Source organism: Spermophilus citellus (genome assembly GCF_964194105.1).
Source record: "Spermophilus citellus genome assembly, chromosome: 3".
Lineage (NCBI taxonomy): Eukaryota > Metazoa > Chordata > Mammalia > Rodentia > Sciuridae > Spermophilus > Spermophilus citellus.
This window is the reverse complement of record NC_138184.1, coordinates 81,977,083-81,992,427: the sequence shown is the minus strand read 5'-3', so window position 1 is coordinate 81,992,427 and position 15,345 is coordinate 81,977,083. Positions and strand designations below refer to the sequence as shown.

The following is a 15,345-nucleotide window of genomic DNA, read 5'->3' as shown; positions in this document are numbered from 1 at the left end:
ATTGTCCTTTACCCTCCCTCACGGCACTCGGGTCAGCGCTTTCCGTTGGAGGTAGAAGGCCGGCCCCGTGTGTAATTGTGAGCGCCCCAGTGGCCACGTGTGTACAAAGAAACTGGCAAAACTAGTCTTAATGAGACACCGTCTTCAACTTGACGTCTAGAGCCTCGTCACTTTGACGTGAGCAACGTAAAAAGCCACACTGTGGTTCCTCCCTTCTTTCCATCAATCCACTGTATTTTGTGGGTAGCACGACCTGGATCTGAACATGCCACACTTCAGGTGCCTGGTCGTGTGGTGGCTTGTGGCTTGTGGGCTGGGGAGGGCAGCCTGGCCTGAGTTGGAGCGACAGCCAGAGGGGCTCAGGCCCCGCCCGTGCTCTCTGAGCACTGGGGCTCAGCAGTGCCAGGACAGAGGTGCCACCTTGTAGTGCCATCTAGAGGAGGCAAAGGAAGAGAGGAGGGTTTGGGGGGCTGTGGCAGGAAAGTGGGCGGGTGGGGAGGTGACAGAAGCAAGGACTGCCTGTAATGGGGTCAAGGTCAGTGCATGCAGAAGCCCCAGGGCTGCAAGAGAAGCCACACAGAGACCTGCCCACTGCGGGAAGGGACGAGCTGGAGGGTGGGCGGCGATGCGTGGCTGCGGAGGGCAGAGAGCTGGTGTAGTGCCAGACCATGGTCCTCATCTCAGTGTGGGTGGGCGACAGCATCCCGAATCCCCTCCCCTCTGGGCCTGCCTGGCTGGCTGTGCCCCGCTTGATGGGCCCGGCCTCCTCTTCTCTCCCCACAGGAGACCAAGGGCAGCGTAGCCGTGCGTGTGGCCCTCGGGGAGACTCAGTTGGTCCAAGAAGTGCGGCGCTTCCTCATCAACAACGGCGTCAGCCTGGACTCTTTCAGCCAGGTGGGTGTCCGCTGTCCCGCTGTCCCCACCTCTGGGGAGTCCACTGCTGCTGCTCCAGAGCTGGGGCGGCCCAGGGGAGGCTGGGGGTGTGGGCAGGTCCTGTGGTGACTGAAACCAAACCAAGAGCTCAACCTCAGAGTCGCCCCTCCCAAGGACAGGGACAGCCAGCTCCTGGGGTCGGTGGCTGCTCCTGGGGGCATACGCTCCTTGCCGCTTCTGCTTCCCACGCCTGTGTCTGCAGGTGGTCCGCAGTGCCAGGAAGAGCCCTCTACACTGAGGTGCCGATCTCAATTACTGCCCAGCGCAGGGCGCCTGGGAGGTCCAGTGGGGCTGTGGTCAGTCACTGTCAGGATCTGGTGACTCAGCTGGGGCTGGGATTCGACCCCAGGGGTCTCACTGGGCACCCTAGGCCTTCACCCTCAGTGGAGCTGCCTGTTGGCTGTGGAGCCAGCGGGTGGCGCCTCCTGGGTCCTCCCAGGTGCCTGGCCACTGAGCCCCCAGGTGCACACCTTGACTAGAGGCCACCAGGTCAGTGCCAGTGTCCAGCTGAAGAGCCCTGCTGCTGTCCCTCACGTGGCCTCTCCTCCCTGCAGGCGGCAGCAGAACGAAGCAAGACTGTGATTCTGGCCAAGAACCTCCCGGCAGGTACCCTGGCGGCCGAGCTGCAGGAGACCTTCGGCCGTTTCGGGAGCCTGGGCCGCGTGCTGCTGCCCGAGGGTGGCATCACTGCCATCGTGGAGTTCCTGGAGCCCCTGGAGGCCCGCAAGGCCTTCCGACACCTGGCCTATTCCAAGGTAGGTCGCTGGGAGCTGCTGCGGGGAGAGGGCCCAGGAGCTGGTGTGCCCACTGCCCAGCACGGGCTCAGCCTGGCTCCAGCTTGGTGCTGGCCCACCCCCCCCCCACCCTCCCTGAGGGCGCTGCAAGAAGCACCCTGGGCCCCTGCCCATCTCTGGCCGTCCTTGGCCTTCCTTTCCTGCCCAGACTTAGCTGTGGCGCCGTCCTTGCCTGTAGTAAGCTGCGCCCGTCCTGCTGCAGGGCCGTCCATGTGTGCACACACATGCATCTGCAGCACCAGGGGACGGGAGGGACCTCTGCAGCGCCATAACAGGTGGCCTAAGACCACACAGTCACCTGTCACAGAGCTGACAGGAAGGCAGGCATCCAAGAGCAAGGTGTGGCCAGGGCTTCCAAGGGCTCTGGGGAGGACCTGTCCTGCCTTTGCCCACTGCTGGGCTCCCGACATCCGTCAGCTCCCTGCGCCACTCCCGTCCGTGCCCCGTCTTTACGTGGCCTTCTTCTTGGTCCCAGATCCCTCTCCTGGGCTAACAGCCCACCCAGATATCCCCGGACCATCTGGTACTTGCAGGGGATGCATTGATAGGTCTTGGGGGTCTAGATGGCCATCTCTTGGGGAGCCACCTTTCACCCACCACAGGTCATTTGTCTGCCAGGCCCCTTGGTGCTTTGCAGGCCGTGGTCCCCGGTCACCCGCAGGCAGGCCTTCCTGGACCCTCCAGCCCTGGGGGGTTCCCAGCTGGGGCCCTGCTCACTGCACCATCAGGGCTTGGTGAGAGCCTGGCCTGCGAGACCGCGGTGTCTCTGGTGGCCCGTCCAGGAGCCGTGTCTGGACTGCAGCCGCCCCTTCCTTCCCTGCTGCTTCGGGAAGGAGTCCCCATCACCAGAGTGGACGATGGCGAAGGCACGTCCGGGCGCAGCCTCCCCTTTGACTCTGACAAGTGTTTTCTTCACTGACCGCTCCCGTCAGCAGCCTCGACTGAGGCCCAGGGACCCGAAGTCACACAGCTCCTAAGTGGCACCGCCAACTGTCCGACCCCCAGGCTGCTCCCTCTCCCTCCCGAGCACATTTTTTTCTTTTTCTTTTTTCTTTTTATACCAGGGATTGAACCAGGGGTGTTTGTCCACTGAGCTAGGTCCCCAGCCCTTTTTTATATTTTATTTTGAGACAGGGTCTCACTAAGTTGCTTAAGGCTTTGCCAAGTTCCAGAGGCTGGCCTCAAACTTGCTAACCTCAAACTTCCTATCCTCCTGCCTCAGCCTCCCAAGCCACTGGGATTTCAGGTGTGCGCCACCGTGCCTGGCTGCTTGTTTTTTTTTTTCCTTGGGCATAATTAATCTTTGAGGTTTGAATGCAGTATGAAATTTGAAGTGTCCCAAAGGGTGTAAGTTGACAAGTCTCCCTCCCACCCTGCCCCGTAGCTACCCAGGGGCCTTCTACTGAGGTGGGTATTAGCAGTGGCTGTCTCAACCTTTTTTAGGAAACCCCTGGCACACATGTCGCCTCTGAATGGCAACACAAATGCTCTTGGCTTTGCGATCCGCTGACTTCCCCTGGAGCTGCCCTGTGCCAGCAGTTCCTCCCCTTGTCACAGTCCCCATTTCATCCTCTGACTAGAGAAAGCGCACAGGGCACCTGGAACCCATCGCAGGTCAAGGCGACAGAGAAGTGGCTTTGCCTCTCAGCCTGGGCCCGAGTGTTTTCCTCAGGCACCCAGAGCACTTGGGGTTCTGGGCTGCGCGTCTCCTGGCTCCTCTGCCCTGCCGAGCACCCATCTTCTCGACCCTGGGGTGCATCATCTGCACATGGGACTGAGTCCCTCTCAGCTGTATCCTGTGACAGGGACCCACAGTGTTGGCACCTTTGCCTCTACAGTTCCACCACGTCCCCCTGTATCTCGAGTGGGCTCCAGTTGGCGTCTTCTCCAGCACAGCCCCACAGGGGAAAGAGCCCCAAGAAGCATCTGCAGAAAAGAACATGGTGGAGCCAGAAACCGGTAAGAACAGGTCAATGTCATGGGAGGGCAGGCGAGGGGTGGGCGGAGAGCCAGGAGCTGTTCAGCAGACCACTGCTTTAGGGCTTTGTTCATCCACAGACCAGCGGGTCTCGGTCTCTGATTATGCAGGTGTTAAAACAGCCCTGAAAAACGCATCAGAGCCGGGTGATGAGGCCCATGCCTGTCACCCCAGCAGCTCAGGAGGCTGAGGCAGGAGGATCCTGAGTTCCAAGGCAGCCTCAGTGAGACCCTGTCTCTAAATACAATACAAACTAGGGCTGGGCTGGGGCTCAGTGGTGAAGCACCCCTGAATGCATTTCCTGGTACCAAAAAAAAAAGAGAGAGATCAGAATTACGAAATTACGAGTGCAACGTAATGTAGCATATTTTTAGTTTGTCAGCTAACGGTTAAGGGAAGAAAACCTAGATCTCTTCATACCCAAAAGAGCCCATGAAAGCCCAGAGCTCCATAGGTGGCTGAGGGGCTGGGGGCCATGTTCTTGGAGTGCCTCAGCGCCCTCTGGTGTCCAGCGACTGCACAGGCAGGAAAGGAAAGACCAATGTGTGTCCCCAGCCACAGGGGTGCCAGCCCCCTGGGTACCCCCTCACAGTGGGGCATTGGAGGCAGGATGAGGTTTTCCTTCAGGACTGTGGTGCACACTGCAGGTCATGGCTTGGCCCTGGCCCTCGCCCCGTCAGGATGCCAAAACCTGAGACCCTCCCCGTCCCCCAGCTGCCCCTAGGAGACAGGCAGCTTCCCATGGAACCACGTAGTCTGGAGACCACAACCATGTCTTAGAATAGACACCTGGAGGGAGGTTCTGAGGACTGGGTTGTTTGACCCAGATGTTAAGATTTGACCTTCGGCTCACCCCCCACACACAGGGCTTCCAGTTGCTCAGTTTACTAAGATAAGGATTTTCCTCTTAAAGATAGACCGTCTCTTGTTTACCATCCTGGTTCCCGTATATTTACAAAAAATTAAAGTGTTTTATGGTTTTAAAAAAAAAAAAAAAGTAGAGGAGGAGTCGTCTCTGGTCAGCCAATGTCGGTTGGATTCCACGGCCTTCTCTGAGCACAGGCCTTCCGCCATGCCCGCGGCTCATGTCCGCTCCCGGTAGGTCTTCAGGACTGGCCGTCTGCGCCGCATGAGGTGACCGCCCCTCGCGGCTGGCTGCTGCCTGAGTTTGTTCCCACCAGAGGGTCCACTCCACAGCAGCATCTGCCTTGCTGACCACAGCACCCTCCGGAGTGCCAGGCCCCGGGAGTGACAGGGCAGAGTGGCACCTGCTGACCTGCCCTCCACGTCCTTCCACTCAGGAGCCACTGCTGGGGAACTGGCCGCCATGTTGGTGACGTGCGCAGTACCGTCCTCGGCCCCCGCTCTGGGACTGGGCCGGCTGCCTCCTCTCAGGCTGTTTCTGACCCTGACAGAGAGAGTGGTGCCCACGCACCCTCCTGAGGACGCGGGAGATGCAGCCTGCTGGCCACCGACAGCCCCACGTGGTGGGAACACCTGTCTAACTGGTGGCTGCTGCCCATGGTGACCAAGACAGGCGTGGCATGACTGTCCCCAGCATCTCTCGGCTAGTCACAGGTGGTGTCAGAGGTGGGCCCTGGGGGCATACGGGCTCTAGAGCATGAACAATGGCTTCTTGGCACCTGTGTCTGGACCCTGTCAGAATGCTCCTCTGTCCCCGGTTCCCCGGTTGGTTTTGAGGTCCTGTCCCCTGTCCTCAGGTCGGTGTTGAGTGTCCTGACAGTGTCCAGCCACTTGGAGGGGCTGGCTTCTGCTCACTGGCTGACAGAGGAGGCCTCAGCCTGGATCTGCTCCAGGACGTGGTACGACGTCCACCCGCTGGCTCACGTCACCTCCTGGGTCAGCGCCCTGAGCCCGTCTTTCTCTTCTGACCATGTTGCCTACACAGCCCCCCGTCCTGGTCCCCTGAGCTGTGCCTTCTCCCCTGCCGCTACCCACCCGCTCTCTGCCCCTTGTTCCAGATGTCATCTTCCGCAGGATGACAGGAGGGGAACCCGCCATGTCTTGGGCTGGGCGGGGCAGGAGGGCAGCTCTGGCAGCTCTGCTCCGCTCTCTGTTCTGGTCTCCAGGGGGGTGGCCGTGTTATCTCCCCACCACCAAGACCTGTACCTCCAGATAAAGGGCTCCGGGTTCCGGGGGCGGGGGGGTCCTGGAAAGCTGCTGGCGACTGATAACAGCCCTGCCGGCGGCCGCAGGAGCCAGGAGGGGGCAGCTCGCACATTCTACGCCTGATTGTAATGAAGCCGGAGCCCTGGATCTGCCTGTGCGCCTCTGCTGGAGGTTCCTGCTGGTGGAGCTCCTGCCCTGCCCCTGCCCTGCACCGTGACCTGGCCCCTCAGCTCCCTTCCTGCGCAGGCTCCTGGTGACAGCAACAGCAGACATCTGCTTGAGCTCAAAGCCACTTATTTTTTCCTTTTCTTCTGTCTCCTGCTCGAGGCCAGGAGCAGAAGTGCTTTGTTCAAAGACCTTCAGCTTCGTGCTCGGCCCTGGGCCATCTCTGCACCTCCCTGGATCCCAGTGTGGCCTGCAGTGCGGTTTGGCCTGGTGGCTCAGGAACCAAAGGTGGCCAAGAGGGCCACTGTTCACAGCATACAGAGGGCAGGGTTGCTGGCCTGTAGGGGAAGGGGACAGGGCTCCCCGCCGACTTGCCGGTCGGGGACTGCAGTTTCCCCTGGCTCGCAGCGCGGGCGGAAGGCGTGATGTTCACGATGGAGCGTTAGTTCTCAGGTGTCACTCAGGTCCAGGTGCTGTCGCGGTGGCCTCCGTATTAGTGTTGACGGTCATCCTGCGAGCAGGCACTTGGGGCTGGCCTCATTCATATGTGGAGAAAGGAAACCCAGAGGTTAGTAACCTCCCAAAGCCAAGCCCATGGAGAGAGCCAGGATGTGCCCCAAGGTTCTGAGCCCTGCGGCGTGAGGAGTATCCACTCTGAGCCAGTCCTGTGGTGGCACGGGTGACTGGGTCAGACTGGGTCCTACCTTCAGTGAGCTCCCCTTATAGTTGGAGACCCAGATGCAACTAGTAAGGAAAGTGGTTTTGGGATAGGCTAGGGGCTCTGGAAAGAGGATTCCAGGGGGCCATGGTGGCTACTTGAACTAGTGTGCCCAGGAAGAGCTGTCTGAGGGCAGGATGTTTGGGCTGGTACCTGGCAAGCAGGAACTAGGCCTGGAAGGACAGAGGGAGTGAGTGCAAAGGCCCTGTGGTTGGCATAGGTCTGGCAGGCTTGGCAATTGGTAGAGGCCAATGAGGTCAATATAGAGTGGGGCAGAGGAGATGGGTCAGGGATGAGGTTCAAGGAGCAGGACTGAGGGGCCACTGTCAAGGAAGCCACTCTGTTGTCCAGTGGCAGGTGATGGTAGCCAGGCATGAGAGTGAAGTAGTGGACACTTGTATTTAACAGCTCAGCATAGTGCAGGGGTATGTTAATGAGTGCCTGTGTGTGTGTGTGTGTGTGTGTGTGTGTGTGCACGTGCATGTGTGTGTGTGCTTCTACTTCAAGTTATAGGAAAGGGTGCGAAGGCAGCGCAGCTCCACCACCAGCTCAGGCTGTGCAGGTAGTGACAGCAGGGTGTGGTCAGTGCGGCTCACTGTGCTTTCTTCCCTGCTTGCCTTGCCAGCCCGTGCCGCCCCGCCTCCTCTCTAGGTCCTAACTCCTCTCTAGGCCCCGCCCCTGCTGTCTCTAGGCCCCGCCTCCTCCTTTCTAAGCCCTCTTTTTCAGCAGATCTCTAAAGACTGTGAGGCGGTCTTGTAGCTCTTCCAGGCTCTGGGGCAGTTCCACGGACAGGGATGTCATTGTGGGCATGAAGGTTCAGGGAGGAAGTGGACGTCCCTGGAACTGGCTGGGCCTGTGTGTTGGAAAAGGCCGGGCATGTGGAGGCTGGCCTTCATCTCCCACCAGCTGCTCTTCCCAGGGTCAGGCAGGGGTGTTTGTCCACTTTTTGGAGGGTGCTGGAGGCCCAGGCCAGGCGAGCCGCACTGGCCCAGGGGGCTGAGGGCAGCTGACCTGCCACTGGAAGGACCATTCCTGAGTGTCCCTTCCTGAGGTGCTGACTGACCCCAGCCTGCATCTCAGCTCTGTCACTAAACCCTAGCATCACGCCCCAGGCGGTGCCTGTGACCATCTCGCTGAGCTCTTAGAAGCCAACCAGCTGCTGCTCCTGGGCCAGGCCTCAGGAGGAGTCTACTCAGCCGTGCCGAGGGCCCTGGGCTCCTCAGGTTGTCCCTGTGAGGCTCCCAGTGCCTGGAACCAGGCAGGCCCCTGGGACAGAGGGGGAAGGGTCGTGAGTCTTTGCCGAGGTCTCTGAGCAGAGAAGGCACCAGCTCCTGCCTAGTACAGAAGCCATGTGCCATTGGGTGGCCAAGATCGCACACGGGTTTCCCATGTTATTCTGAACTTTCCACTTCTCTTGGAAAGTCTGAGCCTCAGCCATACTGAGTTGACCTCCCTAGGTGGCACAAGCTGGCAATTGCCAAGAAGGGCAGTGGTGACAGGCCCAGGCAACAGCCACCCAGAATCTGGTGCTGTGGTGACCAGCAGCCGTTCTGGAGTCTGACCCTGCTTCTGCACGAGCTCACGGGCATTCTCGTCAGCGCAGGACAGATCTGACTGGGATCACACTGTGCCTTCTCAATTGTCTTGATTTTTAGGTCACAGGCATCTTCCATGTCCTTCAGCATCCTCAGCAACATGGTTTTAAATGATGACATATTATCCCAGCCTCCGGTGGCCTTAAAAGTGTCCTATTTGTGACTATGTAGTGGGCCCTCCTGTTTTTCACAATCACAAAGTACTCTGAATTCCTCACATATGGATGAAACCCCTCTTATGCGCGTGTATGATCAAGGGATATTTTAAACCCACTTTCAAGGGGTTTTAGAATCCTCTGAGTTTCCCATTCTGTAATTCTTGAAAAGCTTCAAGATGCAGTTTAGTTTGAAAGTTCAGTAGGTGCTGTTTTTTAAAGTAAAAATGGCATCTTGATTAGGTTCATGGTTCAAAAACATAGTTTCCATAACAGTATATTTTGAAGTTCAAGTTAGGGTAGCCTAGTCCTATCTAGGGCTCCATAGTTTTGGATTTGCGTTTCATATTCTCTTTAAAATGGGCGGGAGCCAAGTGCGGTGGTGCACGCCTATGACCCCAGTGGCTTGAGAGGCTGAGGCAGGAGGATCTCAAGTTCAAAGCCAGCCTCAGCAACTTAGTGAGGCCCTGAGCAATTCAGTGAGACTCTGTCTCTAAATGAAATACAAAAAAACGTGTTGGGGATGTGGCTCAGTGGTCGAGTACCCCTGAGTTCAATCCCCAGTATCCACAAAGTAATAAAATGAAACCGGGCAGACACCGGACATTGTTTCCCCTCGCGCTCTCGTTGCTGAGACTGGCATAGTCCCTCCTGCAGCGCCCACGGAGCACTACCCCTTGGTCCAGCAGGTCCTGTGCTCTGGCCCTGGCTCTGCTGGGCAGACGTGGCTCACTGGGCTGTTTGTTTGTTGTTGGGGTCAGTGGCTGATGGTGAGGCCCCAGACGGTGAGAAGCCAATGGAGGAAGGAGCAGAGGCCCCCACAGCCAAGACGGAAGAAGAGGAGGAGGCGGACGAGGAAGAGGAGGACGAGGAGAGCCTTCCAGGGTGCACTCTGTTCATTAAAAACCTCAACTTCAGCACCACGGAGGAGACACTGCAGCAAGTGAGTGTCTGTCGGGCGAGGGCGGAAGCAGGTGGTGGGCAGCTCCCATCTGCAGATGCAGACGCTATGTCCGTCGTGCTGTAGGCACAGCGCAGGGGGCGGGACACCAGCCCTTCTGCATGCCGCCCTGGCAAACCGCACCTGGCACAGGGCAGACGCTCCCCAGATTCCCTTTAAGGAATGGCTGGCAGCCGGCTCACAGCCAGGAAATTGTCCTGGAAAGGATGTCGGCCAGAGGACGGAGATAATTGGTTTCTGTTCCTTTCAAAAGGTCCTTTGAGCTGTGAAATCTGTGGAGGGTTAAGCAGTGTCCACCAGGTCAGCCTCCTGCTGTGACTGTTCCTGGGCCAGTTAGGAGGTCAGCCATGGTGGCAGAGAGGCCAGGCCTAAGCAGGCAGCATCAGAGGGGCCGCAGTCCGCCTCTCAGCCACCGACATCCACGCCTGGCTTGGCCTCTAGAGGTGCAGCTAGCAGTGTCTCAGGCAGGTGGTCTTGAATCTGGCCAGCTGTGGTCCTTGTGGTGCCACGGTCACTCCTGGCGTGGTGTGGGACATCAGGGATCAGCGCTTCTCAGAGATGCACAAACAGCAGCTCCAGCATCCTCAGATGGAGGAGCTGAAGGCCCAGCCAGGACCATCTAGTTCAGATTGGAGACTGAGCTTCAGAGAGGCTGCTTCACTGTCCTGAGGTCACACAGCTCATTAGAAGCACACCCAGCTCACAGGACTCCTGTCCCAGCACCTGAGTGTAGAGCCGTGATTGGGGTCAGTCCTCTTGGGTCTGGATCCTGGCCTCACTCCTGCCAGTGGGCGAGTCCTGCAGTCTGTCTGTGCCTAGGTCATGAGACATGAGTAGAAGCTTCCCGTTGGGTGGTTTGAAGGTCTGACTGGGACAGTGAGACCCTGCAGTACAGGGCCCCATGCTTGACGCACCTGCCTGCTGCGAGTGTGTGCGTTGGGGTCCCCACTCCTCCTGCTCCCCGTCGCTCGCCTGGTAGACGGTACTGAGCGCCTGCCTGTCTTTGGTCCTCAAGATGCAGGCAGAGGCACGTGGGGCTGGCCCCAGCCGGGACCCCAGGGAGACAGAGAAGGGAAAGGGAAGTACAGGGTGGGATGCGACTTAGAGGGTTTTTTTGTTGTTGTTTGTTTTTTAATTATTTTGGCTTTAAGCACTGAGGGCAGTGAGGTCAGGCCTGGGGTCAGTAGGCTCCAAGTGTCCAGACTGACACCCGGCTTCTGCAGCGAACCCCTCAACGGCTCCGTGCCCCAGTTCTTCCTTCTATAAGTGGAGCAAGAACCAGCCTAGCTGCCGCCTCAGGAGGCCTGGGGGACTGGCCATCACTCACCCCCTCAGAGCGACCCAGGTCTCCACAGGGCAAACTTGGGAGGACAGTGTTGGGCAGGGCTGTGTGGTGGCTCAGAGCCTGGCTGGCAGCCGAGGTCCCCAGGCCCTCAGCCACCCATCTGAATGTGCCTTCGGGGTCACTGGATGGGTGGGTGGTGTGGGGGCCTGGCACAGGCCAGCGCACCGGGAGCAGCACCTGGTGGCAGTCTGCATGCCCCCTGCTCCCTGTTCCCATAAGGAGCTGCTCCTGAGCAGGTGGCAGGAGGGCCTGGAAGTGCAGGGGCTGCGTGTTCCTCTTTCCAGGTGTTCTCCAAAGTGGGGGCCGTGAGGAGCTGCTCCGTCTCCAGGAAGAAGAACAAAGCAGGTACCCTGTTCTCATGGAAGGACGAGGTTCTGGGAGACCACACCTGGCGGGGAGTGGTGGGGGGCAGGCTTGTGCAGAACAGCCCCTCCTCTCCTGGAGACCCCTGCTGTGCTGTTGCAGAGGTCCCGGGCCCAGGCTCTGAGTCAGAGCCTTCGAAGGCCCTCAGGTGGTCCTGAGCTGTGTGCATGGTGGGCAGCAGTAGCACCCATCAGCACCCAAGGCCTCCCTTGTTCCCACATCTTGGCACCCAGGAAATCCTTAGGCATAGCAAAAAGGATGGATTATGGGCTTTCCCCTTAGTTCTAAGGGAAATGACCCCTATGTGGAACTTCTAGAACATTCCACCACGTCGGTAATCCTGCATCTCTCTGGCCAGTAGGTAGTGGGCAGGCACAGGCCGCCTGGCCCCTCCATCAGCCCTGGACCTTGTCCTGACGCTTTTGGCCTCTGCCCATATGTTATCCAGCTCTGAGTCTTCAGAGCATGAGCAGGGACGGTCCTTTGTCCTTTTCACAGCCATGCAGTCCCGTCCAGCAGCCTTGGCCTTGCAGAATTGGTGGGTGCAGAATTGGTGGGGTGCAGTGTGAGTCAGCCTGATACCGTCCTGGGTGCCTGTGCGTGTGGCCACAGTGTCTGCTGCTCCTTCATTCCCAATAGGCCCTGGGCCACCAGGCAGCGGGCACCCAGGACAGTAGACCAGAGGAGATGCAGTCCCTTTCACAAGGCACCCGCAGTAGCCGGGGGACATATGAGCTGGTGGCTTCAGAACAGGAGGCTATACCAGGAGGGCCATGGTAGGACTGCGGTCTCCAAGTCAGACTGGGGCCTGGAGGCAGGGAGACCAAGCAGCCTAGTGGCAGAGGCTGAGGCGGGAGGTGCCCTGGAAAGGGAGGCAGACTCCCGTTGAGAAGTGGCTTCTGTGCCCTGCAGAGGTTTGGACTGTGGCCTGGTGGGCAGCCACCGAGAGTTTTAGCAGACACTTCTGTGACATAGAAGTTAGAGTCCCTTGCCTCCGTCTGCTCAGGTGCTGGAGCAGAGGGCCACGCCTGGGGCCTTCATCGGCAAAGTCGGCCTGCCTTAGGGTTCTGGAGGCCAGAAGCCCAAGGCCAGGCGTTGGCAGCAGTGGCTCCTTCCGAGGGCTGGGCGGGGAGGGGCGGCCTGTCCAACCCTCCCTGGCTGTGATGGCGTCCCTGTGCCCACAGGGGGTTTCCTGCGTAGGCCTGTCCTGGGTTCAATCCCCACACACCTTTTAAAGGGCACCGGTCACTCTGGCTTAGGGCCCACCCCAGTGACCTCGATTGACTTGATTATTGATGCAAAGAGCTGGTCTCAAGTGAGATTCTGACACCTGGGGTCAGGCCTCCAGTCAAGACCCAGGGGCCCACGGCTCCGCCCCTGTCGTCCCTGTTCTTGAGCACTTCAGACCAGTTTGGGACACGAGGAAGGGCAGCTAAGTGCCACATTAGTGGTAGGAGGGTCGAGGCCTGGGGATTCCAGGAGGGGAGTCGTCCCTGAAATGCAGCAGGTAGATCAGGCTGGACGCACCATCCACTCTGCAGGCTGCAGGGACACTGCCTGTCCCCACGGTTCTGAGCCACGTTGGCGGTTCTTGGCATCCCCTAGCACGCCCTGCCCTCGGTTCCTGGCCCTCTGGATGCCAGCGTAGGCACAGGTCTCAGTACAGTAGAGGTCGAGGTGGGAACTGGCCAGCCAGGCTCAGGGAGTCCCAGTCTTTTGGGACCCTCCAGAGTGCCCCAGCCCACAGAGTGCAGTGTGCAAAGAACAAAGCACCCAGTGAAGTGCGGGGAGGAGGGGGGCAAAGACGCAGGGAGTGTGTCAGAAGGTCAAGGGGCAGTGGGACACCTTGTACATCAGTGCCCGTGGGACCCCTGCCCCCACATGGTGACACACACACACACACCACACACACAGTCAGAGCAGACGCCCCTGGGATGGGCTGCTGGCGCTCCTGCCCTCCCACCTCGGAGTGTGGAGCCTAGTGGAGCCATGGCTCTTGGTCCTCCCCAGGGGGACTTTCTATGTGAGACCCAGAGCCAGATGGGAGGGTCCGGAATCCCCGCCAGGAGGCAGCCCTGGGTGCCTGACAGCGTGTGGGCTCATCCCATGCACTAGGTGCGGCGGGGCTGTCCTGGTGGAGGGCCCCCTGGTCACCGCGGCGGTGGTCATCCCTGTCAGTCCCGCTCCCTCCCGAAGGCGGGATTCTATGATGAAATTAATCCTCATGTCAATCATGGGTTAATTAACAGTCCTGAGCCTCAGGTGGCGGGCTCAGCGGGAAGGCTAGTCAGAAGGTGGGCCTGGAGAAGAGCCATGGTGGGGGGAGCGGAGGTCCTGGGCTCACTCTGTGCCCCACTGGCTGGGGCTCCCTCTCTTTCAGGGGTGCTGCTTTCCATGGGGTTTGGATTTGTGGAGTACCGGAAGCCGGAGCAAGCCCAGAGAGCCCTCAAACAGCTGCAGGTAAGTGGGGCTCCGAGCCTCAGTCCGCAGGGGCCTTGGCAGGCGGCTCGGGCTGTTGGCCTCTGCCGCTGGGGTATCGTGGGCGCTTACGTCCTGCTGGCCCGTCCTTCAGGGTTCTCCAGGGACCACGCCCAAGAGAATGAAGAGCCTCTCACCCTCCACGGTCACTGTCCTTCATCTGTTCCACTCACTCCTTCCCTGCGGGCCTGGTTTCTGCCAGGCACCGGGCTAGGCTCAGGGAGCCGCTCTCGCTGGCAGTGACCACAGCTCCTTCACTGAGGCCCACGTGCCAGGGCCGGGGACCCGGAACAGCACTTCCTGGCCCTTGTCCTACTCCTTGTTTGGCGCCTCAGACCCGGTTCCTTCTTCCTCTCTCAGTTCCTGAGGTTCTGCTCAGCTCCGTGGCCCACAGATGCACACTGCTCGGCCCCAGCCGAGAGCACATGTGTACACCTGGCCACCGGGGATCATGTCCACAGAGCTGTGTGGGCTGTTTCCTGGGAGACTTGAGGACTTCCAGGGTGGTCTTGCTCAGGCGCCAGCTCCGCCTTCAGGGATGAAAGCCGCACTGCTTCGGGTGCAGGCGCTGGGGCTGGGTTCTCAGGGCTGTGGACACAGCAAGCAGATAGGCCCTGTGGCCTTGAGTGCTGTAAAGGTCAGGGTTGCCACTCGGCGCGGGAGACATCATGAGCCTGGGTCTCTGTGGCCGCCAGCTGCTGAGCCATTTTGGGGAGGCCCCTCTGTGCCTGCCGTCCCCACCCCTCTGCCAGGGAGCAGGCAGTCTCCCACCCTCCTCTAGCCACGGCCCTGCTTTGGGGACAGGCAAGGACACGGTGAACAGTGAGGACAGGGGATGAGCTGTGCTGTCTCCTCTCCAGGGTCACATCGTGGATGGCCACAAGGTGGAAGTGCGGATCTCAGAACGAGCCACCAAGTGAGTCTTCAGCACCTCCCCTTTCCTATGACGCCCCTATTCTTTTTGTCCCTGGAGCTGGCCCCCCAAGGGTGTCTCAGCCCTTCCACGTCCCGTGTCCCTTCCTCCTGCCCACCCCACCCCCCACCCTCTAGGGTTCTTCCTGATTGGGGTTGGGGATCTTTGCCACATCTGCTCCCTGCTGAGCTGGGACAGTGCTGGTGACTTGGGGGATGTTTCATGCACCTTCTTTGAACCCTGGGGATTACGCATCACTGGAGGCGGGCCGAACCTCTCTGGAGGCTGTGGCCCTCGCCCTTCTGCGCTCTGGGGCGGCCTTCCTCGGGCTGGACAACGGTGCCAGAGAGGCCTTAGCAGGTGGTAGGTGGAGACAGACGGGTTGGCCCAGCGACCCAGGTGTCCGGAGTGCGAGGTCTGCTCCTGGGCGTCCTGAGCATATGTCCTAGTGAGCCAGCGCGCTCTGTGGCTCCTAACGAGGGGGCACGTGCCTTTATCATCAGTGTCAGTGTCACCCACCTGCCTCCAGTGTAAAACCTACTGCCACCAACAGTCTGGAGCTGGGGAAGGCATTTATTTGGTGATTTCCAGCAAGTTGGTCCTTTATTGTGGACACCTGTGCTGGGCCTCCTTAGCTAGAGGAGGGTTGGGTCAGGCCCAAGAGGCTCACAGGGTTCCTGAGGGGGACGTGGGAGCCCAGACCTGGAGTCCAGGACCTCAGGTTCTTATCCAGGGACCCGCTACATGGGTAGGGGACTTGGCCTGTAGAGTACAACGTGATACCCCCAGGTGGTGCCTCCAACACGCGCCTTGCCTG

The 15,345-nt window shown here is 59.6% G+C and overlaps 1 protein-coding gene across 4 annotated transcripts in view; it reads left to right on the top strand.

The window, feature by feature from the left end:
• Positions 1–15,345, top strand: part of RBM19 (RNA binding motif protein 19) — a 106,742-nt gene that overhangs the window by 22,959 nt on the left and 68,438 nt on the right. For all 4 annotated transcript variants that reach the window (XM_081288512.1, XM_081288511.1, XM_081288513.1 and 1 more), the window contains exons 14-20: positions 784–894; positions 1,488–1,688; positions 3,566–3,686; positions 9,230–9,411; positions 11,059–11,119; positions 13,518–13,597; positions 14,476–14,531. In XM_081288512.1, coding sequence (XP_081144638.1) covers positions 784–894; positions 1,488–1,688; positions 3,566–3,686; positions 9,230–9,411; positions 11,059–11,119; positions 13,518–13,597; positions 14,476–14,531 — 812 coding nt within the window. The remainder of the gene's footprint in view (positions 1–783; positions 895–1,487; positions 1,689–3,565; positions 3,687–9,229; positions 9,412–11,058; positions 11,120–13,517; positions 13,598–14,475; positions 14,532–15,345) is intronic.